Raw genomic sequence first — 25,649 nt, forward strand, 5'->3', positions numbered from 1 at the left:
TTTCATTTCTCTCAAAAGTGTTTTCTAGTTTTTAGTATGCAAATTTTACACATTTTGTCAAATTTATCCCTAAATATTTTATATGTCTATATTATTTTAAATGATATTAGTTATTTTAAAGTTTCCAATAGTTATTTGCTAGGATAGAGAAATACAGTTGACTTTTGCATGTTGAGCTTGTATCCTATAACCTTGCAAAGCTCATTTATAAGTTCTAGTAGCTAGTTTTGATCCTGTAAGCTTTTATACATAGACAATCATGTCATCTGTAAGAAACGGTAGTTTTGCTTCTTTGTTTCCATTTTATTTATTTCTTGTCTTATTGTACTCGCTAGAACCCACTCCAGTATTCTTTCCTGGAGAATCCCAGGGACGGGGGAGCCTGGTGGGCTGCCGTCTATGGGGTCGCACAGAGTCGGACATGACTGAAGTGACTTAGCAGCAGCAGGAGCAGCAGAACCTGCAGTACAATGAGCAGAAGTGACTACAGTGGAAATATTTGCCTTTGTCTTGATCTTAATAAGAAAACAGGTTCAATCCCTGGGTCGGGAAGATCCCTTGGAGTAGGAAATGGCAACCCACTCCAGTATTCTCACCTGTAATATTCCGTGGACAGAGGAGCCTGGCAGGTAAGAGGAGCCTGGCAGGCTATAGTCCATGGGGCTGCAGAGTCAGACAAGACTGATCACACACCCTGATGGCCTATGTGGGATCTCTCACCTCACCTCAATACATAATATAGTATTGGATTATAATACACTTTGCTATTCCCATCTATTGTTATGATTTATAATCCAATTCCATTGTGATCAGAGAATATACTTTGCCATTATATATACGTAGTCCTGCATCCATGTCTCCATCCCTTCATATACTCTAGGCATCATTCCTGCCTTGTATTCCACCTGTGCTTCCCTTGTCTCCACCCTCATTTGAAATCCACTGAGCCCCGCCCCTGCGCAAGGTATGCTCCCTATGGGCTCCATACACAGCCCTCACAGTGTCCACTGGTCCGTTTCTTTTCCTCCTCTCCCTGCTTGCATGCTAGAGTTCTCTGCAATCCCATCTAATTCTGTAAAACACGGCCCTTCCCATCTGTCCATCTGGTTCCACTCAGTCTCGTCCTGGAGGGGCAATAAGGGCGGTGCTCCGGTACACTGAGGTTGTGGGAGTCTAAGCGGCTAATTCATTCTCGGGACTAGAATGGTAAATTTGGGCCCTCTGCTCAGGTCGAACTAACCAAACGAGATATATTCGCTCTTCCTTCACGCAAGAGTTAAGTGTGAGTTACCTCTGAAATCTCTTATGGTGTGCGGGCCTTGTGGGGTGGTCTATGTGGTGGACGGGGTACGAGAGACGTAATCAATGATGCTACAGTAATACAGAAGTTCCAGCAATGCCAATAGTGGTACTGGCAGTAAGACAAACAGAAAAATATAGTTGAAGTACTTCCCGAGGGACTTCTATGTGGAGGGCAGGGTGTTTGTAGAGGTTCCCCACAAGCCCCGCCCACTATGGCTTCTTTTGGCAATCATAGGGGAAAAGGGCGGGTCCAGAACACAGACTAAACTTGGGCTTCCTTTTGTGTCTTTTGAAGCGACGGCTGTTTGCAGTTGTTGGCTTGCTGGTGGCGGGTCACTTCCCTTTTAGAAGTTCAGGCTTTGGACAGACCAAACGTTTGTTGTTCATATAAACTTGAGCACTTTGTCCTTATCCTCGCCATTTCTCAGCTTCTTAATTTATGACATAGGGATGAAGATGGTAGCTATGTCATGACTGGTGCAGAGCGTTTGGAGCTAGGCTCTGAGCATACTAAAGGGGTGTGATGGGTTATCTAGGGCATCCTGATTAGTTAGGGATAGAAATATGCTGAGCCACCATGAAAGGGGACTTCCCTGGTGGTGCTAGTGGTAAAGAACCAGCCTGCCAATGCAGGAGATGTAAGAGACTTGGATTTGATCCCTGGGTGGGGAAGATCCCCTGGAGGAGGAAATGGCAATCCACTTCAGTATTTTTGCCTGGAGAATTCCATGAACAGAAAAACCTGGCAGACTGCAGCCCATGGGGTCCCAAAAGTGTTGGACACGGGCTGAAGCGACTTAGCACACAGATATGTGCTAATAGAAATAACAACTATTAGCATTCTGCCCTTATGAGCTGGCACTGTGCTAAGTGCTTTACTTTCTTCAGCTCATTTTCTCAGCCTAACACTGTACCAGGTGAGTGCTATCATCATCTTCATTTTATCATTCCAAGCTGGGTGGTGCATGAAATACTTCCAGGTGCTGGGCCTCTCTGCTGACCTCTGCCCCTTCCTGTGTCCACAGGCACTTGCTTGTGAGTCATCTGCTTTCAGAGTCCCCTTGGGATGTGGAGAGTTCCTGCTGCAGCTGTGAAGGGGGTGGCCTGGCTGTGAGGACTGCACAAGAAGATCCCCATGAATTACAAGGTGAGTCAGACCTAGTGGTACTACCATGATACCTAAGGCCACAGTAGATAGATCCCTCTCAGGCTGGACTCAGACCCACCACAGAGCTGTATGTGGGTTTATACACACTGCATTTATATGGGTTGTTTATATGGATTATTTCACTTTCTGACCTCTCCTGGGCCCAGAAAATGGGGGCATGGAACACTCCCCCTAAAATTATATCAATTATTCCACTTTCTCATTTCCCATACCTAAACCTTCACAACTATATCAACAGTGATTTCTCCTGATTTAATTATCTGGGATATGCAGAGAAGCACCAGACTCCCTTCAAATTTATATACTTCTTTTTCTTGACTTACTCTTTTAGTTAAAACCTTCAAAACACTATTAATAATATCTTCTAGGCATCTAAACTAGTCATTTGACCCCAGGTTTCTATTGTCACTGGGCTTCCCTGGTGGCTCAGACGGTAAAAGCCTGGTGGGCTACATTCCATGGGGTCCCAAAGAGTTGGACACGACTGAGCGACTTCACTTTCTTTTGTTACTACCAGACCATCCTGACGTACCACAGATCCACACTGAATTCCCATAACCCAGAGCTCGGAGCCTTCAATATTTATACCAATTCTCATCTTAATGTACTCCTCAGGGACTCTGCGGGGCCAAGGGGCTGGATCTTCTCTGGTCTGCTCGGCTGGGTCTGTGCCCACTCTTTTGGCTGCTTTCCAGAAACCTGTTGTGCTCTCACAACATCTCCTTTGTTCACATGGTGAGTTTATATATCAAAACAAACATTTGTTTACAGTTTCTATTTTTGTGTCCTAGAAAAAATCTGACTTAAATGCTTGTGGCCAGTCTACCACATTTAATTGGAAGATTCACATTGTGTTTTCATCCTTTAAAATCTCCTCTGGATGCATTATGTTCCCTTTCTCACTCCTGATTCTATATTGGTTTTAACTTTATTTTAATCAAGTTTGAGTGGTCTATAGACTCTTTCCTATTTCAGTGGTGTTTTGGTTTCATGTGTCAAGTATAATATATATTTTTAGAAAATGTCTCTTCATTCACCTTTCTCCTATTATTTGAAATCACTTTGTTGTTCTGTTTATAACTTCTTGAGAAAGATGCTTAGCTAGCAAATCTTTATTGTTCCCAACATATTCATTAAAGATTATACATTTTCCTCTATATGTTCCTTTAAGCCCATAAGTTTTTTTCTATAAACTTTTAAATCAAAGTATAACATTTATCCAGGAAAGTATACACATTTTAAAAGTATAGCTCAATGAATTTTAGAGCACAGCCTTGTAACCACCCCTGAGATCAAGAAGTTAAACATTCTCAGTGACCCAGGAGTGCCTTTCTCGGCTCCCTGTGGTGTGGACCTGTACTGCTTTGGAAATATGAAGAATCATTTTCAGTTGTCACAAGACAAGGCAGGACTGAAGTCATTTGTTCAATAGAGGTGGGGAGATGAAACATCCTGCAGGGTGTGGGATAGATCTGCCCAACACAGAACTGTCCCACCCAAAATGCCAACAGCTCTATCACTGACAGACATGGGGGCAGACTCATCCTTGCTCCCTTTGCTGCCGTGGCCCCAGCCTGTGACCTGTTAGCTTACTCACACCGTCCAATTCCAGTTGCCTTTCATTCCCAGATGTCTGTAGTTACCTGCCACATTTATCTGGCACCTGTGCCCTGTCCCACCTGGTGTGTCCACCTGGAAATGCCTTTTCTGGATTAGCCTGAGGGACACAATGCACCTTTCAAAACTTATACCCCTTCCACGGCTTTGCAGCATTTGGGTGTCCACACTACTGACTATAAGCCCTTCAAGGATAGGAAATGTGTATTCTGCAATTTCTGTTTCCCCAAACACCCAGGAAAACCCCAGCTACATAAAAGGAGTTCAAAAAAGGTTTGTTATATGAATACTCAATAGTATGGTGTTCATTATATGATTTTATTTTAATTGGGAAGCTTTATTTAATACAGTGGGTATCTTGCCATGAGCATCGGCTGTACTGTTGTTCCTGCAAAATTATTTGATCCTTTATCCATTCTGTGGCTGATCAATCTCAAATAAAAACAGTTTTTGGCTGTTATCAATAAAGCTCCTCTGGACATTCTAGTACATGCTATTTAGTGCACATATGTACACATTTCTGTTTGGTATATACATAGAAATCAAATGGCTGGACCATATCATAGATGTATTGTTAGCTCTTGAAGCAACTATTGATATTTTCCAAAGTGGCTATACCATTTTACATCCCCCCTAGCAGAGGAGGAGAATTTCTGCTGTTCCACACCCTCACCAGCACTTGGCAGCAAATGCCTCCCTTTCTGTGACTGCATCTTCTAGATTTCTTCCACCATGTGCCTTGAGTCTCTTTCTTTTCATTGTTTTCCATTCTTTTAGTTCTCTGTAATTCAGTAATGGTATTTTCTATTTTCTATTATCCATGCCTCACCTGTTTCCAGTTTGCTATTAAAACCTGTTGATTTTTTTTTATTTATTTTTTTATTGAAGGATAATTGCTTTACAGAATTTTGTTGGTTTTTGTCAAACCTCAACATGAATCAGCCATAGGTATACATATATCCTCTCCCTTTTGAACCTCCCTCCCATCTCCTGCCCCATCCTACCCCTCTAGGTTGATACAGAGCCCCTGTTTGAGTTTCCTGAGTCATACAGCAAATTCCTGTTGGCTGTCTATTTTACATATGGTAATTAAATTTACATGTTATTCTTTCCATACATTTCACCCTCTCCTCTCTTCTCTCCATGTCCATAAGTCTATTCTCTATGTCTGTTTCTCCATTGCTTCCCTGTAAATAAATTTTTAAGTACCATTTTTCTAGATTCCGTATATATGCATTAGAATATGATATTTATCTTTCTCTTCTGACTCACTTCACTGTGTATAATAGGTTCTAGGTTCATCCACTTCATCAGAACTAACTCAAATGTATTCCTTTTTATGGCTGAGTAATTTTCCATTGTATATATGAACCACAACTTCTTTATCCATTCATCTGTCAATGGACATCTAGGTTGCTTCCATGTTCTAGCTATTGTTAATAGTGCTGCAGTGAACAATGGGATACATGTGTCTTTTTCAATATTTGTTTCCTCGAGGTATATGCCTAGAAGTGGGATTGCTGGGTCTTACGGTGGTTTTATTCCTAGTAAAACCTTCTGTTGATTTCTTACTTTCACTTACTGTGATTTTTAGCTACAGACTTTCTGTATGTTGTTTTTTTTTTTTTTTCATAAATTCCCATTGTTTGGTGACTTTCTTCATTTTACCATATCTTAAATTGAATATGTTAATTTCTTGGTCTTTTTTTTGCCAGAGCTTGTGCAATTTTCGCTATGCTATGCTATCTCCAGCTGAAAGAAGTTGGTGATACCACCATAAAGGGTACTATATTAAAATCCAACTAAATGTTTATAAAGGATAAATAAAACAAACTATATCAGGGAAAAGACATTTTCCAAAATATTAGTTACGAGAGCTTAAAAAAAACTTCTAGAATTACATCCCCTTAATCCTAAATTATTAATCTTATTACTCCATCATTTACATTTACATTATTGGAAATTTACTGTTTTTATCAAAGTATAGTTGATCTACAGTGTTGTGCTGGTTTGAGGTATATAGCAAAGTGACTGTTTTTTCAGATTCTTTTCCCTTACAGATTATTATAAAATTATTGAGTATAGCTCTAGGTGCTATACTGTATGTCCTTTGTTGTTGTTGTTTAGTCGCTACGTTGTTTCTGAGTTTAGTGCAACAAGGTACCCAGAAGATAAAAGTGTGCTCTGAAGGGGCCATGTTGCCTGAGGCTGCTAGCCTTGGAACCAAGGAGGGGTTAGGGTGGAGGTGGAACTCCTGCAATGAAGAGACCCCAGAGTGCTTTGTTCCAAACAAGATAGAGGTTCCTTTTCCCTCTCATAAGATTCCAGGGTGAGTGATGGGCCCTCTGTGGGTGAAGGGTACTAGGGCAGCATTGCCACCCTCCTAGGGCACTGCCCTCATCTGTAGCATGGAGAGACTGGGCCATGGGCCCACCTGGGTCCCAGGGTAAAGGACAGAGGTCCTATTAGCAGGGAAGTGGCTAGAACTGGGTTCCTGGTACATGAGGGGACTGTGTCACACAAGGCACACTTCCAGTACAGCCTGTCAGCTCCCCAGGGGCAGAGGGTGACCCCTCATACCCAGCACAAGATCCAGCGCTTGGCTCACTGATGAATGAATGGCTCCAAGAGCCAATGCACAGAGGCTTCTCAAAAGTACTTTTCACACTTGGGTGCCACTCAGGGTGGGGACCTGAGGAAGCGGGAGGTATGGGGTGGGTGGTGCTTGCTGAAGCTGAGAAGAGGGTGCAGGAAGGGCCCAGGCAGGAGGAAACTCAGCCAGAATTTGGAGAAGTAAATTCCACTGAGAGAAATGTTGATGGGGAACACAGGAAGGACTGAAGTGGGACTGGCTGGAGGACACTTTTCCTACAGGGTTTCCTGGACTGTATGGGGAGAGTAGTAGGGCTGGCTGACCCCTCAGAGAATGGGCCCTAAGAGGCCCTCTGAGCTCAGGGAGTGGAAGAAAGCACTACTACATCCTCAGCAGCAGAGAGGTTTCACAGTAACATGTAGGCCAAGGCTGAGCCTGCTGCTGGGGGCTGCCCAGGGTTCTCCCAGAGGAGCCCTTAAGCCCATCCCATTTTCCCAGCCAGCTATGCCAGGTGGCCGGGGCACTGGAGATTCTGGACTCTGCTTCCCCACAAAAAGGAGACCAAGTGTGATGGTGGCAGTGAGGGTGGTTGTGGTGGTGCATGGTTTGGGATCAGAACACTTGTCTTTCTGTTTATACAGGACAGAGGGAGGAGGTAAGAAGAGGAAGTGTCCAGAATCATTGTCATGTTCGAGGTGAGCATGGCTAGAAGCATGTGCTCTGTCTCACACAAAGAAAAGGGAGATGTGTCAGTGCTTCATACCTTTAGGAAACAGGGAAATGCTTTCTAGTGCCCTGGATACATTTCGGTTCAGTGGCCCTCCAAGCAGTCCAGGGTCATTGTTGAAGGTCACCCAGGCAAGCCACTTTCAACTGCAACCGCCTCATCTTTAGAATGTTGACAAGTTGCTTATCCTGTAGATGCAGGACCGCAGAGAGAGTGAAGTAAGATAGGAAACTTTGAAGCATGGCAACAAGGAGCCAATACTGTGCCCAGGTAAGGAAATAGTCTCTGATAAAGTGAGCCTAATCAGATTGGAAAGATTCCATAAATATTATTGGTCTAAAACACTGCTCAAATTCCTAATGAACACATACCCCCAAAGGACCAGTTAATTTTTAAACCATTTATTTAGAAATAACTTCAAACTGAGAATTTCTGTGAATAATACAGAGAATTCCTATAAGCCCTTCAACCAAATTCAACAATTGTTAGTATTTTACCACATTTTCTTTGTGATTCTCCCTCCTTCCTTCCCTCCATCCTCTCTCTATATACACATTTATATATATAGGCATTATTTCCTTTTTATGAACCACTTTATAGTAGGTTGCAGACATGATGGCTCCTTGTTCCTGGATACTTCCCCATGCATTTCCCAAGGACAAGTACATTCTCCTACATAACCACGGTCTTAGCTTGGGCTACCATAACAATACCATAGACTGGGTGACTTAAGCAACAGAAATGTGTTCTCATACAGTTCTGGAGACTAGAAGGAAGTCTAAGATCAAGGTTCTGGCTGATTGCATTTCTAACAAGGGCTTCCTTCTTGGCTTGTAGATGGTAGTATACTTTTTTCCCCCAAACTTTAAACTTTTTTTTTTTGCATTGGGATATAACTGATTAACAATGTGTGGTAGTTTCAGGTGAACTGCAAAGGGATTCAGCCATATATATACATGTATCCATTCTCCCCCAAAGCCCCCTTTCATCGAGGCTGGCATATAACATTGAGCAGAGTTCCATCTAGATCTTTGTTAGTTATCCATTTTAAATATAGCAGTGTGTATATTTTAAATGGATAACCAACAGAAACCTTTTGTATAGCACATGGAACTCTGCTCAATATTATATGCCAGCCTGGAGCGGAGCAGGGTTTAGGGGAGAATGGATACATGTATATGGATGGCTGAGTTCCTTCACTGTTCGCCTGAAACTATCACAACATTGTTCATTGGCTATATCCCGATGCAAAATAAAAAGTTTAAAGTTTGGGGAAAAAACAGTAGACAGCCAGGAAGGAAGCACTTGTTAGAAATGGAATCAGCCACAACCTTGATCTTAGACTTCTGGTGTTAAAAAAAATAAAATTGAATTGAAGTCACTCAGTCGTGTCTGACTCTTTGCGATCCCATGGACTGTAGTCTACCAGGCTTCTCTGTCCATAGAATTTTCCAGGCAAGAGTACTGGAGTGGATTGCCATTTCCTTCTCCAGGGGATCTTCCTGACCCAGGGATCGAACCCAGGTCTCCTGGATTGCAGGCAGACGCTTTACCCTCTGAGCCACCAGGGAAGCCCATAGTAAATTAAAAAAATAAATACAGCAGTGTATACTTGACCTTCCCAAAGGCACTAACTATCCCTTTCCCCTGGCAACCATAAGTTTTTTTCTAAGTCTGTGAGTCTGTTTTTGTTTTGTAAGTTTGTTTGTATCATTTCTTCTTAGATTCCACATATAAGTGATGTCACATGATATTTCTCCTCCTCTAACTTCATTCAGTGTGACACTCTCTAGGTCCATGTTGCTGCAAATGGCATTTCATTCTCTTTAATGGCTGAGTAATATTCCATGGTTTATATGTACCATATCTTCTTTATTTATTCCTCTGTCAATGGGCATTTAGGTTGCTTCCATGTCTTGGTTATTGTAAGTACTACTACAGTGAACATTGGGGTGCATGTATCCTTTCGGGTCATGTTTTTCTCCAGATATATGCCCAGGAGTGGGATTGCAGGGTCATATGGTAGCACTATTCTTAGTTTTTTAGAGAACCTCCATACTGTTCTCCATAGTGGCTGTACCAATTTACATTCCCACAAACAGTGTAAGAGGGTGCCCTTCTCTCCACATCTTCTACAGCATTTGTTGTTTGTGGATTTTTTGATGATGGCCATTTTGACTGCTATGAGGTGATATCTCATTGTAGTTTTAATTTGCATTTCTCTAATAACTAGTAGCAGTGTTGAATGTCTTTTCATGTGCCTCTTGGCCATCTGTATGTCCTCTTTGGAGAAATGTCTATTCAGGTCTTCTGCCCATTTTATGAGTGGGTTGTTTGTTTTGATGCTATTAAGCATCATAAGCTGTTTGTAAATTTTGGAGACTAAGCCCTTATAGGCCACATCATTTGCAAATATTTTATCCCAGTCTGTAGTTTTTCATTGTTTATTGTTTCCTTTGCTGTGTAAAAGCTTTTAAGTAGGTCCCATTTATTTTTCCTTTTATTTCCATTATTCTAGGAGATGGATTGAAAAAGATGTTGCTGTGATTTATGTCAGAAAGTGTTCTGCTATATTTACCTCTAGGAATTTTATAGTGTCCTGTCTCACATTTAGGTCTTTAATCCATTTTGAGCTTATTTTTGTGTATAGAGTTAAGGAATGATCTAAAATAACTTTTTTACATGTGGCTGTCCCGTTTGCCCAGCACCATTTGTTGAAGAGACTGTCTTTCCAACATTGTGTAGTCTTGCCTCCTTTGTCATAGATTAATTGACCATAGGTGCATAGACTTATTTCTGGGTTTTCTATCCTGATGCATTATAGATGGCTGTCTTCTCACTGTTTCCTCAAATGGCCTTTCCTGGCTGGATGCACATAGACAGTGAGCATGAGCCTTCTCTGATATCTCTTCTTATAAGGACACTAATCCTATCAGATCAAGGCACCACCCTTAGTTCAGTTCAGTTCAGTCTCTCAGTTGTGTCTGACTCATTGCGATGCCATGGACTGCAGCACACCAGGCCTCCCTGTCCATCACCAACTCCCGAAGTTTACTCAAACTCATGCCCGTTGAGTCGGTGATGCCATCCAACCATCTCATCCTCTCTCATCCCCTTCTCCTCCTGCCTTCAATCTTTCCCAGCATCAGGGTCTTTTCAAATGAGTCAGCTCTTTGCATCAGGTAGCCAAAGTATTAGTTTCAGCTTCAGCATCAGTCCTTCTAATGAGTATTCAGGACTGATTTCCTTTAGGATGGACTGGTTGGATCTCCTTGCAGTCCAAGGGATTCTCAAGAGTCTTCTCCAACACCACAGTTCAAAAGCATCAATTCTTTGGCACTCAGTTTTCTTTACAGTCCAACTCTCACATCCATACATGACTACTGGAAAAACCATAGCCTTGACAAGACAGACCTTTGTTGGCAAAGTAATGTCTCTGCTTTTTAATACTCTGCTGCTGCTGCTGCTACATCACTTCAGTCATGTCCAACTCTGTGCAACCCCATAGACAGCAGCCCACTAGGCTCCTCTGTCCCTGGGATTCTCCAGGCAAGAATACTGGAGTGGGTTGCCATTTCCTTCTCCAATGCATGAAAGTGGAAAGTGAAAGTGAAGTTGCTCAGTCGTGCCCGACTCTTACTGACCCCATGGACTGCAGCCTACCAGGCTTCTCCGTCCATGGGGTTTTCCAGGCAAGAGTACTGGAGTGGGTTGCCATTGCCTTCTCCAAATACTCTGTCTAGGTTGGTCATAACTTTTCTTCCAGGGAGTAAGTGTCTTTTAATTTCATGGCTGCAATCACCATCTGCAGTGATTTTGGAGCCCCCCAAAATAGTCTGCCACTGTTTACCCATCTATTTGCCACGAAGTGATGGAACCAGATGCCATGATCTTTGTTTTCTAAATGTAGAGTTTTAAGCCAATTTTTTCACTCTCTTCTTTCACTTTCATCAAAAGGCTCTTTAGTTCTTCACTTTCTGCCATAAGGGTGGTGTCATCTGCATATTGGAGGTTATTGCCCAGGAATCTTGATTCCAGCTTTTGCTTCTTCGAGCCCAGTGTTTCTCATGATGTACTCTGCATATAAGTTAAATAAACAGGGTGACAATACACAGCCTTGACATATTCTTTTCCCAATTTGGAACCAGTCTGTTGTTCCATGTCCAGTTCTAACTGTTGCTTTCTGACCTGCATAGAGATTTCTCAGGAGGCAGGTCAGGTGGTCTGGTATTCTCATCTCTTTCAGAATTTTCCAAAGTTTATAGTGATCCACACAGTCAAAGGCTTTGGCATAGTCAATAAAGCAGAAATAGATGTTTTTTTCTGGAATTCTCTAGCTTTTTCGATGATACAGCAGATGCTGGCAATTTAATCCCTGGTTCCTCTGCCTTTTCTAAAACCAGCTTGAACATCTGGATTGTTCATGCATTGTTGAAGCCTGGCTTGGAGAACTTTTGATCATTACTTTACTAGAGTGTGAGATGAATGCAATTGTGCGGTAGTTTGAGCATTCTTTGGCATTGCCTTTCCTTGGGATTGGAAGGAAAACTGACCTTTTCCAGTCCTGTGGCCACTGCTGAGTTTTCCAAATTTGCTGGCATATTGCATGCAGCACTTTAACAGCATCATCTTTCAGGATTTGAAATAGCTCAACTGGAATTCCATCACCTCCACTAGCTTTGTTTGTAGTGATGCTTCCAAAGACCCACTTGACTTTTCATTCCAAGATGTTTGGCTCTAGGTGAGTGATCACACCATCGTGATTATCTGGGTCATGAAGATCCCTTTTGTACAGTTGCTCTGTGTATCCTTGCCACCTCTTCTCAATATCTTCTGCTTCTGTTAGGTCCATACCATTTCTGTCCTTTATGGAGCCCATCTTTGCATGAAATGTTCCCTTGGTATCTCTAATTTTCTTGAAGAGATCTCTAGTCTTTCCCATTCTGTTGTTTTCCTCTATTTCTTTGCATTGATCACTGAAGAAGGCTTTCTTATCTCTTCTTGCTATTCTTTGGAATTCTGCATTCAGGTGCTTATATCTTTCCTTTTTCCTTTGCTTTTTGCTTCTCTTCTTTTCACAGCTATTTGTAAGGCCTCCCCAGACAGCCATTTTGCTTTTTTGAATTTCTTTTTCTTGGGGATGGTCTTGATCCCTGTCTCCTGTACAGTGTCATGAATGTCTGTCCATTGTTCATCAGGCACTCTATCAGATCTAATCCCTTGAATCTATTTGTCACTTCCACTGTATAATTGTTAGGGATTTGATTTAGGTCATACCTGAATGATCTAGTGGTTTTCCCTACTTTCTTCAATTTAAGTCCGAATTTGTGAATAAGGAGTTCATGATCTGAGCCACAGTCAGCCCAGTCTTGTTTTTACTGACTGTATAGAGCTTCTCCATCTTTGGCTGCAAAGAATATAATCAGTTTGATTTCGGTGTTGACCATCTGGTGATGTCCATGTGTAGAGTCTTCTCTTGTGTTGCTATGAGCAGTGCGTTCTCTTGGCAAAACTCTATTAGCCTTTGCCCTGCTTCATTCCGTATTCCAAGGCCAAATTTGCCTGTTACTCCAGGTGTTTCTTGGCTTCCTACTTTTGCATTCCAGGCCCCTATAATGAAAAGGACATCTTTTGGGGGTATTAGTTCTAGAAGGTCTTGTAGGTCTTCATAGAACGGTGAACTTCAGCTTCTTCAGCATTACTGGTCAGGGCATAGACTTGGATTACCGTGATATTGAGTGGTTTACCTTGGAAATGAACAGAGAACATTCTGTTGTTTTTGAGATTACATCCAAGTACTGCATTTTGGACTCTCTTGTTGACTATGATGGCTATTCATTTCTTCTAAAGGATTCCTGCCCACAGTAGTAGATATAATGGTCATCTGAGTTAAATTCACCCATTCCAGTCATTTCAGTTCGCTGATTCCTAAAATGTCAACATTCACTCCTGCCATCTCCTGTTTGACCACTTCCAGTTTGCCTTGATTCATGGACCTGACATTCCAGGTTCCTATGCAATATTGCTCTTAACAGCATCAGACCTTGTTTCTATCACCAGTCACATCCACAGCTGGGTATTCTTTTTGCTTTGGCTCCATCTCTTCATTCTTTCTGGAGTTATTTCTCCACTGATCTCCAGTAGCATAAGGGGCACCTACCGACCTGGGGAGTTCATCTTTCAGTGTCTTATCCTTTTGCCTTTTCATACTGTTCATGGGGTTCTCAAGGCAAGAATACTGAAGTGGTTTGCCATTCCCTTCTCCAGTGGACAACATTTTGTTAGAACTCTCCACCATGACCAGTCTATCTTGGGTGGCCCTATGGGCATGGCTCATAGTTTCATTGAGTTAGATAAGGCTGTGGCCCATGTGATTAGATTGGTTAGTTTTCTGTGATTGTGGTTTTCAGTCTGTCTGCCCTCTGATGGAGAAAGATAAGAGGCTTATGGAAGCTTCCTGATGGGAGAGACTGACTGAGGGGGAAAATGGGTCTTGTTCTGATGGGTGGGGCCATGCTCAGTAAATCTTTAATCCAGTTTTCTGTTGAAGGGTGCAGCTGTGTTCCATCCCTGCTATTTACCTGGGGAAAAACTATGGTGGAGGTAATGAAGATAATGGTGACCTCCCTCAAAAGATCCCATGCATGTACTGCTACATTCAGTGCCCCCAGCCCTGCAGCAGGCCACCACCGACCCACACCTCCACCGGAGACTCCTGGACATCCACAGGCAAGTCCATTACCGTCTCCTGTAGGGTCACTGCTCTTTTCTCCTGGGTCCTGGTGCACAAGGTTCTGTTGTGCCCTCCAAGAGTCTATTTCCCAGTCCTGTGTAAGTTCTGGCAGCTCTGTGGTGGGGTTAATGGCGACCTCCTCCAAGAGGGCTTATGCCATACCCAAGTCTGCTGCATCCAGAGCCCTGTCCCTGTGACAGAGCACCACCAACCCATACCTCCACAGGAGACACTCAAACACAATTCTGTCTCAGTCTCTGTGGGGTCCTGGGTCCTCAGGGTTTGTTTGAGCCCTCTGAGCATCTCTGGCGGGAATGGGGTTTGATCCTAAACATGAATTTACCCCTCCTACCATCTTGCTGGGGCTTTTCCTTTGCTCTTGGACGTGGGGTATCTCCTCACAGCCACTCCAGCATCTACTGTCTTGCTGGGGTTTCTCTGACCTTGGACGCGTGGTATCTCCAAGGGTATCTCCTTGTATCACAAGGGTATCTCCACCATTAGACTTCATTTAACCTTAATTACTTCCTCAGAAGGAATTCCCTGGTGACTCAGAAGGTAAAGAGTCTGCCTGCAATGAAGGAGAACCAGGTTTGATCCCTGGGTCAGGAGGATCCCCTGGAGAAGGAAATGGCAACCCACTCCAGTATTCTTGCCTGGAAAATCCCATGGACAGAGGAGCCTGGCAGGCTACAGTCCATGGGGTTGCAAAGAGTTGGACATGACTGAAGCAACTTCACTTCACTTCACTTCTTCAGAGGCCCCACTTCCCTTTCAGTACTTTAAATATATCTTGCCATTCTCTTCTGGCCTGCAGAGTTTCTGCTGAAAGATCAGCTGTTAATTGTATGGAGTTTCCCTTGTATGTTACTTGTTGCTTTTCTCTTGCTGCTTTTAATTTTCTTTCTTTCTGTTTAGTCTTTGTTAGTTTGATTAGTATTTGTCCTGGCATGTTTCTCCTTGGGTTTATGCTGTATGGGACTCTGTGCTTCTTGGACTTGATTGACTATTTCCTTTCCCATGTTGGGGAAATTTTTTTTTGTTTATTTTAATTGGAGGCTAATTACTTTACAGCATTGTGGTGGTTTTTGCCATACATTCATATGAATCAGCCATGGGTGTACATGTGTTCCCCATCCTGAACCCCCCTCCCACCTCCCTCCCCATCCCATCCCTCGGGGTCATCTCAGTGCACCAGCCCTGAGCACCCCTGTCTCATGCATGGAACCTGGACTGGCGATCTATTTCACATATGATAATATACATATTTCAGTGCTGTTCTCTCAAATCATCCCACCCTTGCCTTCTCCCAGAGTCCAAAAGTCTGTTCTTTACATCTGTGTCTCTTTTGCTGTCTCGCATATAGGGTCATCGTTACCATCCTCCTAAATTCCATATATATGCATTAATATACTGTATTGGTGTTTTTCTTTCTGACTTACTTCACTCTGTATAATACGCTCCAGTTTCATCCACCTCGTTAGAACTGATTCAAATGCATTCTTTTTAATAGCTGAGTAATATTCCATTGTGTATATGTACCACAGATTTCTTACACATTATAATCTCTTCAAAAATTTTCTGAGACCCTTTCTTTTTCTCTTCTTCTTCTGGGACTCCTATAATTTGAATTTTAGTGCATTTTGTCTCAGACGTCTTTGAGGCTATCCTCAGTTCTTTTCATTCTTGTTCCTTAATTCTGCTCTTTGGCAGCTATTTCCACCATTCTATCTTCCACCTCACTTATCCATTCTTCTGCCTCAAATATTCTGCCACTGATTCCTTATAGAGTATTTTTAATTTCAGTAATTGTGTTGTTCGTCTGTTTATTCTTTATTTCTTCTAGGTCCTTGTTAAATATGTTAATTGATTCTTGCATTTTCTCCATTCTACTTTCGAGGTTTGGGATCATGTTTACTATCAGTACTCTGAATTCTTTTTCAGGTAGTTTGCCTATTTCCTCTTTGTTTATTCGGTCTTCTGTGTTTCTAGCTTGTTCCTTCATTTGCACAATATTTCTCTGCCTTTTCATTTTTTTTTAACTGACTGTGTTTGAGGTCTTCTTTTCCCAGTCTTCAGGGTCAAATTCCTTCTTCCTTTTGGTTTCTGTCCTTGGTGGGTAAGGTTGGTCCAGTGGATTTTGTAGGCCTTGTGTTGGGTGTGACTTGTGCTTGCTTTCTGGTGGGAGGAGGGGAGGGGTTTTTTTTCCCTCCTCTGCTGGGCAGGGTGTGTGAGGTTATAATCCTGTCTGCTCATGATTTGGTTTGTGTTTTTGGTTTGGTTTTTGTTTGTTGTTTGGATGAGGCATCCTGCACAGGGTGCTGCTGGAAGTTGGGCAATGCTGGGTCTTCTATACATGTGGTTGCCTTTGTGGGTGTTCTCACTAATTAATACTTCCTAGGGTTAGGAGTTCACTGGCAGTCTAGGCTCTTGGAAGTAGCACTCCCACTCCACAGACTCAGGGCCCAGTCTCTGGCTGGGGAACTGAGGTTCCACAAGTGGTTTGTCATGGCATTCAGTTCAGTTCAGTCACTCAGTCATGTCCGACTCTTTGCGACCCCATGAATCGCAGCACGCCAGGCCTCCTTGTCCATCACCAACTCCTGGAGTTCACTCAAACTCACGTCCATCAAGTAGGTGATGCCATCCAGCCATCTCATCCTCTGTCGGGGTCCCCTTCTCCTCCTGCCCCCAATCCCTCCCAGCATCAGAGTCTTTTCCAATGAGTCAACTCTTCGCATGAGGTGGCCAAAGTACTGGAGTTTCAGATTTAGCATCAGTCCTTCCAGTTAACACCCAGGACTGATCTCCTTCAGAATGGACTGGTTGGATTCCTTGCAGTCCAAGAGAATCTCAAGAGTCTTCTCCAACACCACACTTCAAAAGCATCAATTCTCCGGCGCTCAGCTTTCTTCACAGTCCAACTCTCACATCCATACATGACTACTGGAAAAACCATAGCCTTGACTAGACAGACCTTTGTTGGCAAAGTAATGTCTCTGCTTTTGAATATGCTATCTAGGTTGGTCATAACTTTCTTTCCAAGAAGTAAACATCTTTTAATTTCATGGCTGCAATCACCATCTGCAGTGATTTTGGAACCCCCAAAAATAAATTCTGACACTGTTTCCACTGTTTCCCCATCTGTTTCCCATGAAGTGATGGGACCAGATGCCATGATTTTAGTTTTCTGAATGGTGAGCTTTAAGCCAACTTTTTCACTCTCCTCTTTCACTTTCATCAAGAGGCTTTTTAGTTCCTCTTCACACTTTCTGTTATGGCATTGAAAGTGAAAGTGAAGTTGCTCAGTGGTGTCCGACTCTTTGTGACCCAATGGACTGTAGCCTACCAGGCTCCTCCCTCCATGGGATTCTCCAGGCAAGAGTACTGGAGTGGGTTGCCATTTTCCTTCTCTAAAAACTAACATGAGCACAATGCATTGGCTGGGAATGCATTGGCCAGTTATGGAATTAAAGAGGATTAAAACAAACACAAGAAAACAAAACAAGAAACAGAAGACTAATCCCAGACAAATGTTAAGTACAAACAAAATCAGGCAAATAATAACAAAAATAATGGAATACACACACACACACACATACACAAACAAAATCAAGATTGACCCAGCAAGCAAAGGAAACCAAAAATGATATCAACCAGTTAAAAACAAAACTAACTAAAGCACAAACCAGAAAACAAAACCAAAGGAAGGTGTCAACTGGGGAATACAGCAATGAAAACAAAACATACAAACATGGTGACAAAAAGAAAGAATATAAAAGCAAACTTTATTAAATAGAGTGTAGATTAAAAAGATTAATATATATCTATGAATAATTACACCAGATAAAGAACAATAAGAAAAGCAAACAAAAGAATAAATATAAAAAAATAATAAATTTAAAACAACTTTTTAAAGAAAAAACCCCACAGAACCACAGAAGGCCAATGCAGAGGCAGTATATAAAGGAAATAAAAAATGTGATTTAAAAAATTCTCAAAAGCTTAAATGAATTTAGTAGTACTAAAAAAACCAACAACTACAGCAAGAGGGAAAAAAAGAAAAAAATCCAGATGCAACTTCAGAACAAATCAAAATATAAACATAATAATGTTTTCTTGGAATTCAGCTGTAAGCATCCTTTCCCTTGCTGTGAGTCACAGTCCACCTCACCTCCTTAGGATGCCCTCCAATACTGGGCTGGTCTCGGGACCTGCTGTGGGGGCAGCTCAGACTCTAATTGGTCCTGTTCCTGTGTGTTCTTGCCTCCAATGTCCACAGCTTCCAGAGCTACTGTTTTTTCTTTTGTGGGAATTCTCACTGTCCTTTTATATATTCCATAGACACGGAGTCTGCCTAGTTGATACTGTGGATTTAATCTGCAGCTTGTACAACTGGTGGGACAGTTTTGGGTCCTCTTCCTTAGCCGCACTGCTTCTGGGCTTAAATTGTGGTTTTATGTGCACCTATGCATGTGAATCATCTACAGGGGTTTGCTCCTGAGGCTACCCTGGAAGACTTGGGTCAGCCCCAGTGAGGACTGGGTGTGGAGGTGGTGCAGCTGCTTGGATTGCAGGAGCCCTGGCAGCACCCAGTACTCAGGGGAGCCATCAGCTAGGGCAGCAGGAAATATGGTGCTCTTAGGGTTTTTCTAGCCTCTGGCAGCTCTGTCCCAGTGAGGATTGAGCATGGAGGTGGCATGGTTCCTTGGGTCACAGGGACCCTGGCTATACTGTGTATGGCAGGGGCACCATTGGTGCAGGAGATGTGCTGCTATTAGGTTTTTCTCTAGTCTCTGGCGGCTCTTTTACAGTGAGGAATGAGCATGGAAGTGGCACAGCTGCTTGGATCACAGGGTCCCTGGTGGCACCAAGTGTGCAGACACATGGACTGCCTCAGCCGAAGGATCGATGGCCCTATTACTCTTTTCCTAGCTTCTAGCAGCTGGCAATCAGATCCTCTTTGGTCCTTCTCTGTTGCTCGGCCCATTCAGGCACTTTAAAGGCCCCATGGCTGGGGTCCGTCTCTATGACATGGCATATCAGGCGCTTAAATGGCCACCCAGGCTGGGGTCCTTCTCTGTGGTCTGGTGCGTCAGGCACTTAAAAGGCCACCCTGGCTGGGGCCCTTCTCTGTTGCTTGGCATATCAGGCATTTAAAGCTCTCGCGCCCAGGCTGGGGTTCATCTCTGTTGCTCAGCTTGTCAGGTGCTTAAATGGTCGCACTGGTTGGGGTCGTTCCCTATTGCTCAATGTGTCAGGTGCTTAAGGGCCCCGCCTACCCTGTTGGGGTCCTTCTCTGTTGCTCAGTGTGTGGGGTGTTTAAAAGGTCCCCATAGTTGGAGTCCTTCTCTGTTGCTTGGAGGGACAGGCACCTAAATCACCACCCTGACTGGGGTCCGTCTCTATTAGTTGGCATGTCAGGTACTTATAAGTGCCTCTGGCTGAGCTCCAGCTCTTTTGCTTAGTGCATCAGGCGCTGAAATGGCCACCCATCTTGGGGTCCTTTTTTGTTGCTTGGTGCATCAGGCACTTAAAGGGCCCACCTGGTTGGGTCCCTCTCTATTGCTCGATGTGTCAGGAGCTTAAATGGCCCCCACGTGCAGTTGCGGGGGTCCTTCTCTGTTGCTTGGCATGTCAGGCACTTAAAGGGACCCCCGACTGGGGTCCTTCACTGTCACTTGGTGTGTCAGGCATTTAAAGGGGACCATGACTGCAGTCCTTTTCTGTTTCTCTGTACATCGGGCACTTAAAGGGCCCCCTGCCTGGGGTCCTATTGTGTTGCTTGGCATGACAGGCTCTTAAATGGCCACCCTGGCTGGGCTCCTTCTCTGTGGCCTGGTGCGTCAGGCACTTAAAAGGCCACGCTGGCTGGGGCCTTTCTCTGTTGCTTGGCATATCAGGCATTTGAAGGGCTGCCCTGGCTGAGACATTTCCTGTTCTTCAATGTGTCAGGTGCTTAAGGGCCCCGCCCATCATGTTGGGGTCTTCTCTGTTGCTCAGTGTGTCAGGTGTTTAAAGGGTCCCCATGATTGGAGTCCTTCTCTGTTGCTTGGAGGGACAGGCACTTAAATGGCCACCCTAGCTAGGGTCCTTCTCTATTGCTTCGTGTGTCAGGCACTTAAATGCCTACCCTGGCTGAGGTCCTTCTCTATTACGTGGCGTGTCAGGCACTTAAAGGGCCTCTGACTGGGGTCCTTCTCTGTTGCTCAGTTCACCAGGTGCTTAAATGTTCCCCTGGCTTGAGTTCCTCACTGTTGCTTGGTGTGTCTGGAGCTTAAATGGCCACATTCCCTGGGTTCCTTAACTGTTGCTTGGTGCATCAGGCACTAAAGCCTGCCCCCGTCCCCCACCCAACCTGGTTTGGGTCCTTCCCTACTGTTCTCCGTGTCAGAGGCATAAGGGACCACCCTGCTTGGGGTCCTTCACTGTTGCTTGGAACATCAAGCACTTAAATGGCCAAACTGGCTGGCATCCATCTCTTATTTTTCGTGTCAGTCATTTAAAGGGCCCCCTGGCTGGGGGTGGTTCTCTGTTACTTGGCACATCAGCCACTTCTTAGTGCCCCTGGCTGGGCTCCTTCTCTTTTGTTCAGTGCATCAGGCGCTGAAATGGCCACCCATGTTGGGGTCCTTTTTTGTTGCTTGGTGCATCAGGCACTTAAAGGGCCCACCTGGTTGGGTCCCTCCCTATTGCTCAATGTGTCAGGTGCTTAAATGGCCCCCACCTGAAGTTGGGGGGGTCCTTCTCTGTTGCTTGGCATGTCAGGCACTTAAAGGGACCCCCGACTGGGGTCCTTCACTGTTGGGAGTGTCAGGCACTTAAAGGGGACCGTGCCTGGAGTCCTTTTCTGTTTCTTTGCACATCGGGCACTTAAAGGGCCCCCTGCCTGGGGTCCTATTGTGTTGCTTGGCATGACAGACTTTTAAATGGCCACCCTGGCTGGGGTCCTTCTCTGTGGCCTGGTGCGTCAGGCACTTAAAAGGCCACCCTGGCTGGGGTCCTTCTCTGTTGCTTGGCATATCAGGCATTTAAAGGGCCGCCCTGGCTGAGGACGTTCCCTGTTGGTCAATGTGTCAGGTGCCTAAGGGCCCCGCCCACCCCGTTGGGGTCCTTCTCTGTTGCTCAGTGTGTCAGGTGTTTAAAGGGTCCCCGTGGTTGGAGTCCTTCTCTGTTGCTTGGAGGGACAGGCACTTAAATGGCCACCCTAGCTAGGGTCCTTCTCTATTGCTTCGTGTGTCAGGCACTTAAATGCCTACCCTGGCTGAGGTCCTTCTCTATTACGTGGCGTGTCAGGCACTTAAAGGGCCTCTGACTGGGGTCCTTCTCTGTTGCTCAGTTCACCAGGTGCTTAAATGACGCCCCTGGCTTGAGTTTTTCACTGTTGCTTGGTGTGTCTGGAGCTTAAATGGCCACATTCCCTGGGTTCCTTATCTGTTGCTTGGTGCATCAGGCACTAAAGCCTGCCCCCGTCCCCCCCCTACCCCCCCAGCACCCGGTTTGGGTCCTTCCCTACTGCTCTCTGTATCAGGGGCATAAGGGGCCCCCCTGCTTGGGGTCCTTCTCTGTTGCTTGCAACATCAAGCGCTTAAATGGCCAAACTGGCTGGCATCCATCTCTTATTTTTCGTGTCAGTCACTTAAAGGGCCCCCTGGCTGGGTTCCTCTTTTGTTCAGTGCATCAGGCGCTGAAATGGCCACCCATGTTGGGGTCCTTTTTTGTTGCTTGGTGCATCAGGCACTAAAGCCTGCCCCCTTCCGCCCACCCCCAACCTGGTTTGGGTCTTTCCCTACTGCTCTCTGTGTCAGGGGCCTAATGGGCCCCCCTGCTTGGGGTCCTTCTCTGTTGCTTGCAACATCAAGCGCTTAAATGGCCAAACTGGCTGGCATCCATGTCTTATTTTTCGTGTCAGTCACTTAAAGGGCCCCCTGGCTGGGGGTGGTTCTCTGTTACTTGGCACATCAGCCACTTGTTAGTGCCCCTGGCTGGGCTCCTTCTCTTTTGTTCAGTGCATCAGGCGCTGAAATGGCCACCCATGTTGGGGTCCTTTTTTGTTGCTTGGTGCATCAGGCACTTAAAGGGCCCACCTGGTTGGGTCCCTCCCTATTGCTCAATGTGTCAGGTGCTTAAATGGCCCCCACCTGAAGTTGGGGGGGTCCTTCTCTGTTGCTGGGCGTGTCAGGCACTTAAAGGGACCCCCGACTGGGGTCCTTCACTGTTGGGAGTGTCAGGCACTTAAAGGGGACCGTGCCTGGAGTCCTTTTCTGTTTCTTTGCACATCGGGCACTTAAAGGGCCCCCTGCCTGGGGTCCTATTGTGTTGCTTGGCATGACAGGCTTTTAAATGGCCACCCTGGCTGGGGTCCTTCTCTGTGGCCTGGTGCGTCAGGCACTTAAAAGGCCACCCTGGCTGGGGTCCTTCTCTGTTGCTTGGCATATCAGGCATTTAAAGGGCCGCCCTGGCTGAGGACGTTCCCTGTTGGTCAATGTGTCAGGTGCCTAAGGGCCCCGCCCACCCCGTTGGGGTCCTTCTCTGTTGCTCAGTGTGTCAGGTGTTTAAAGGGTCCCCGTGGTTGGAGTCCTTCTCTGTTGCTTGGAGGGACAGGCACTTAAATGGCCACCCTAGCTAGGGTCCTTCTCTATTGCTTCGTGTGTCAGGCACTTAAATGCCTACCCTGGCTGAGGTCCTTCTCTATTACGTGGCGTGTCAGGCACTTAAAGGGCCTCTGACTGGGGTCCTTCTCTGTTGCTCAGTTCACCAGGTGCTTAAATGACGCCCCTGGCTTGAGTTTTTCACTGTTGCTTGGTGTGTCTGGAGCTTAAATGGCCACATTCCCTGGGTTCCTTATCTGTTGCTTGGTGCATCAGGCACTAAAGCCTGCCCCCGTCCCCCCGCTACCCCCCCAGCACCCGGTTTGGGTCCTTCCCTACTGCTCTCTGTATCAGGGGCATAAGGGGCCCCCCTGCTTGGGGTCCTTCTCTGTTGCTTGCAACATCAAGCGCTTAAATGGCCAAACTGGCTGGCATCCATCTCTTATTTTTCGTGTCAGTCACTTAAAGGGCCCCCTGGCTGGGTTCCTCTTTTGTTCAGTGCATCAGGCGCTGAAATGGCCACCCATGTTGGGGTCCTTTTTTGTTGCTTGGTGCATCAGGCACTAAAGCCTGCCCCCTTCCGCCCACCCCCAACCTGGTTTGGGTCTTTCCCTACTGCTCTCTGTGTCAGGGGCCTAAGGGGCCCCCCTGCTTGGGGTCCTTCTCTGTTGCTTGCAACATCAAGCGCTTAAATGGCCAAACTGGCTGGCATCCATCTCTTATTTTTCGTGTCAGTCACTTAAAGGGCCCCCTGGCTGGGGGTGGTTCTCTGTTACTTGGCACATCAGCCACTTATTAGTGCCCCTGGCTGGGCTCCTTCTCTTTTGTTCAGTGCATCAGGCGCTGAAATGGCCACACATGTTGGGGTCCTTTTTTGTTGCTTGGTGCATCAGGCACTTAAAGGGCCCACCTGGTTGGGTCCCTCCCTATTGCTCAATGTGTCAGGTGCTTAAATGGCCCCCACCTGAAGTTGGGGGGGGTCCTTCTCTGTTGCTGGGCATGTCAGGCACCTAAAGGGACCCCCGACTGGGGTCCTTCACTGTTGGGAGTGTCAGGCACTTAAAGGGGACCGTGCCTGGAGTCCTTTTCTGTTTCTTTGCACATCGGGCACTTAAAGGGCCCCCTGCCTGGGGTCCTATTGTGTTGCTTGGCATGACAGGCTTTTAAATGGCCACCCTGGCTGGGCTCCTTCTCTGTGGCCTGGTGCGTCAGGCACTTAAAAGGCCACCCTGGCTGGGGTCCTTCTCTGTTGCTTGGCATATCAGGCATTTAAAGGGCCGCCCTGGCTGAGGACGTTCCCTGTTGGTCAATGTGTCAGGTGCCTAAGGGCCCCGCCCACCCCGTTGGGGTCCTTCTCTGTTGCTCAGTGTGTCAGGTGTTTAAAGGGTCCCCGTGGTTGGAGTCCTTCTCTGTTGCTTGGAGGGACAGGCACTTAAATGGCCACCCTAGCTAGGGTCCTTCTCTATTGCTTCGTGTGTCAGGCACTTAAATGCCTACCCTGGCTGAGGTCCTTCTCTATTACGTGGCGTGTCAGGCACTTAAAGGGCCTCTGACTGGGGTCCTTCTCTGTTGCTCAGTTCACCAGGTGCTTAAATGACGCCCCTGGCTTGAGTTTTTCACTGTTGCTTGGTGTGTCTGGAGCTTAAATGGCCACATTCCCTGGGTTCCTTATCTGTTGCTTGGTGCATCAGGCACTAAAGCCTGCCCCCGTCCCCCCCCTACGCCCCCAGCACCCGGTTTGGGTCCTTCCCTACTGCTCTCTGTATCAGGGGCATAAGGGGCCCCCCTGCTTGGGGTCCTTCTCTGTTGCTTGCAACATCAAGCGCTTAAATGGCCAAACTGGCTGGCATCCATCTCTTATTTTTCGTGTCAGTCACTTAAAGGGCCCCCTGGCTGGGTTCCTCTTTTGTTCAGTGCATCAGGCGCTGAAATGGCCACCCATGTTGGGGTCCTTTTTTGTTGCTTGGTGCATCAGGCACTAAAGCCTGCCCCCTTCCGCCCACCCCCAACCTGGTTTGGGTCTTTCCCTACTGCTCTCTGTGTCAGGGGCCTAAGGGGCCCCCCTGCTTGGGGTCCTTCTCTGTTGCTTGCAACATCAAGCGCTTAAATGGCCAAACTGGCTGGCATCCATCTCTTATTTTTCGTGTCAGTCACTTAAAGGGCCCCCTGGCTGGGGGTGGTTCTCTGTTACTTGGCACATCAGCCACTTATTAGTGCCCCTGGCTGGGCTCCTTCTCTTTTGTTCAGTGCATCAGGCGCTGAAATGGCCACCCATGTTGGGGTCCTTTTTTGTTGCTTGGTGCATCAGGCACTTAAAGGGCCCACCTGGTTGGGTCCCTCTCTATTGCTCAATGTGTCAGGTGCTTAAATGGCCCCCACCTGAAGTTGGGGGGGTCCTTCTCTGTTGCTTGGCATGTCAGGCACTTAAAGGGACCCCCGACTGGGGTCCTTCACTGTTGGGAGTGTCAGGCACTTAAAGGGGACCGTGCCTGGAGTCCTTTTCTGTTTCTTTGCACATCGGGCACTTAAAGGGGCCCCTGCCTGGGGTCCTATTGTGTTGCTTGGCATGACAGGCTTTTAAATGGCCACCCTGGCTGGGGTCCTTCTCTGTGGCCTGGTGCGTCAGGCACTTAAAAGGCCACCCTGGCTGGGGTCCTTCTCTGTTGCTTGGCATATCAGGCATTTAAAGGGCCGCCCTGGCTGAGGACGTTCCCTGTTGGTCAATGTGTCAGGTGCCTACGGGCCCCGCCCACCGCGTTGGGGTCCTTCTCTGTTGCTCAGTGTGTCAGGTGTTTAAAGGGTCCCCGTGGTTGGAGTCCTTCTCTGTTGCTTGGAGGGACAGGCACTTAAATGGCCACCCTAGCTAGGGTCCTTCTCTATTGCTTCGTGTGTCAGGCACTTAAATGCCTACCCTGGCT

General features: G+C 45.9%; 1 protein-coding gene across 1 annotated transcript in view; it reads left to right on the plus strand.

Moving 5' to 3' along the window:
- LOC109554881 (zinc finger protein 81) overlaps positions 1-18,065 on the plus strand; it is a 134,611-nt gene extending 116,546 nt beyond the window's left edge. Inside the window, exons 5-6 of the mRNA XM_070784228.1 lie at positions 2,328-2,449; positions 3,086-18,065. Of these exons, the coding sequence (XP_070640329.1) occupies positions 2,328-2,341 (14 nt within the window). The 3' untranslated portion in view covers positions 2,342-2,449; positions 3,086-18,065. The remainder of the gene's footprint in view (positions 1-2,327; positions 2,450-3,085) is intronic.
- The last annotated feature ends 7,584 nt before the right edge of the window (positions 18,066-25,649 follow it).

The sequence above is a fragment of the Bos indicus genome, chromosome X (assembly GCF_029378745.1).
Source record: "Bos indicus isolate NIAB-ARS_2022 breed Sahiwal x Tharparkar chromosome X, NIAB-ARS_B.indTharparkar_mat_pri_1.0, whole genome shotgun sequence".
In the NCBI taxonomy this organism is placed as follows: Eukaryota; Metazoa; Chordata; class Mammalia; order Artiodactyla; family Bovidae; genus Bos; species Bos indicus.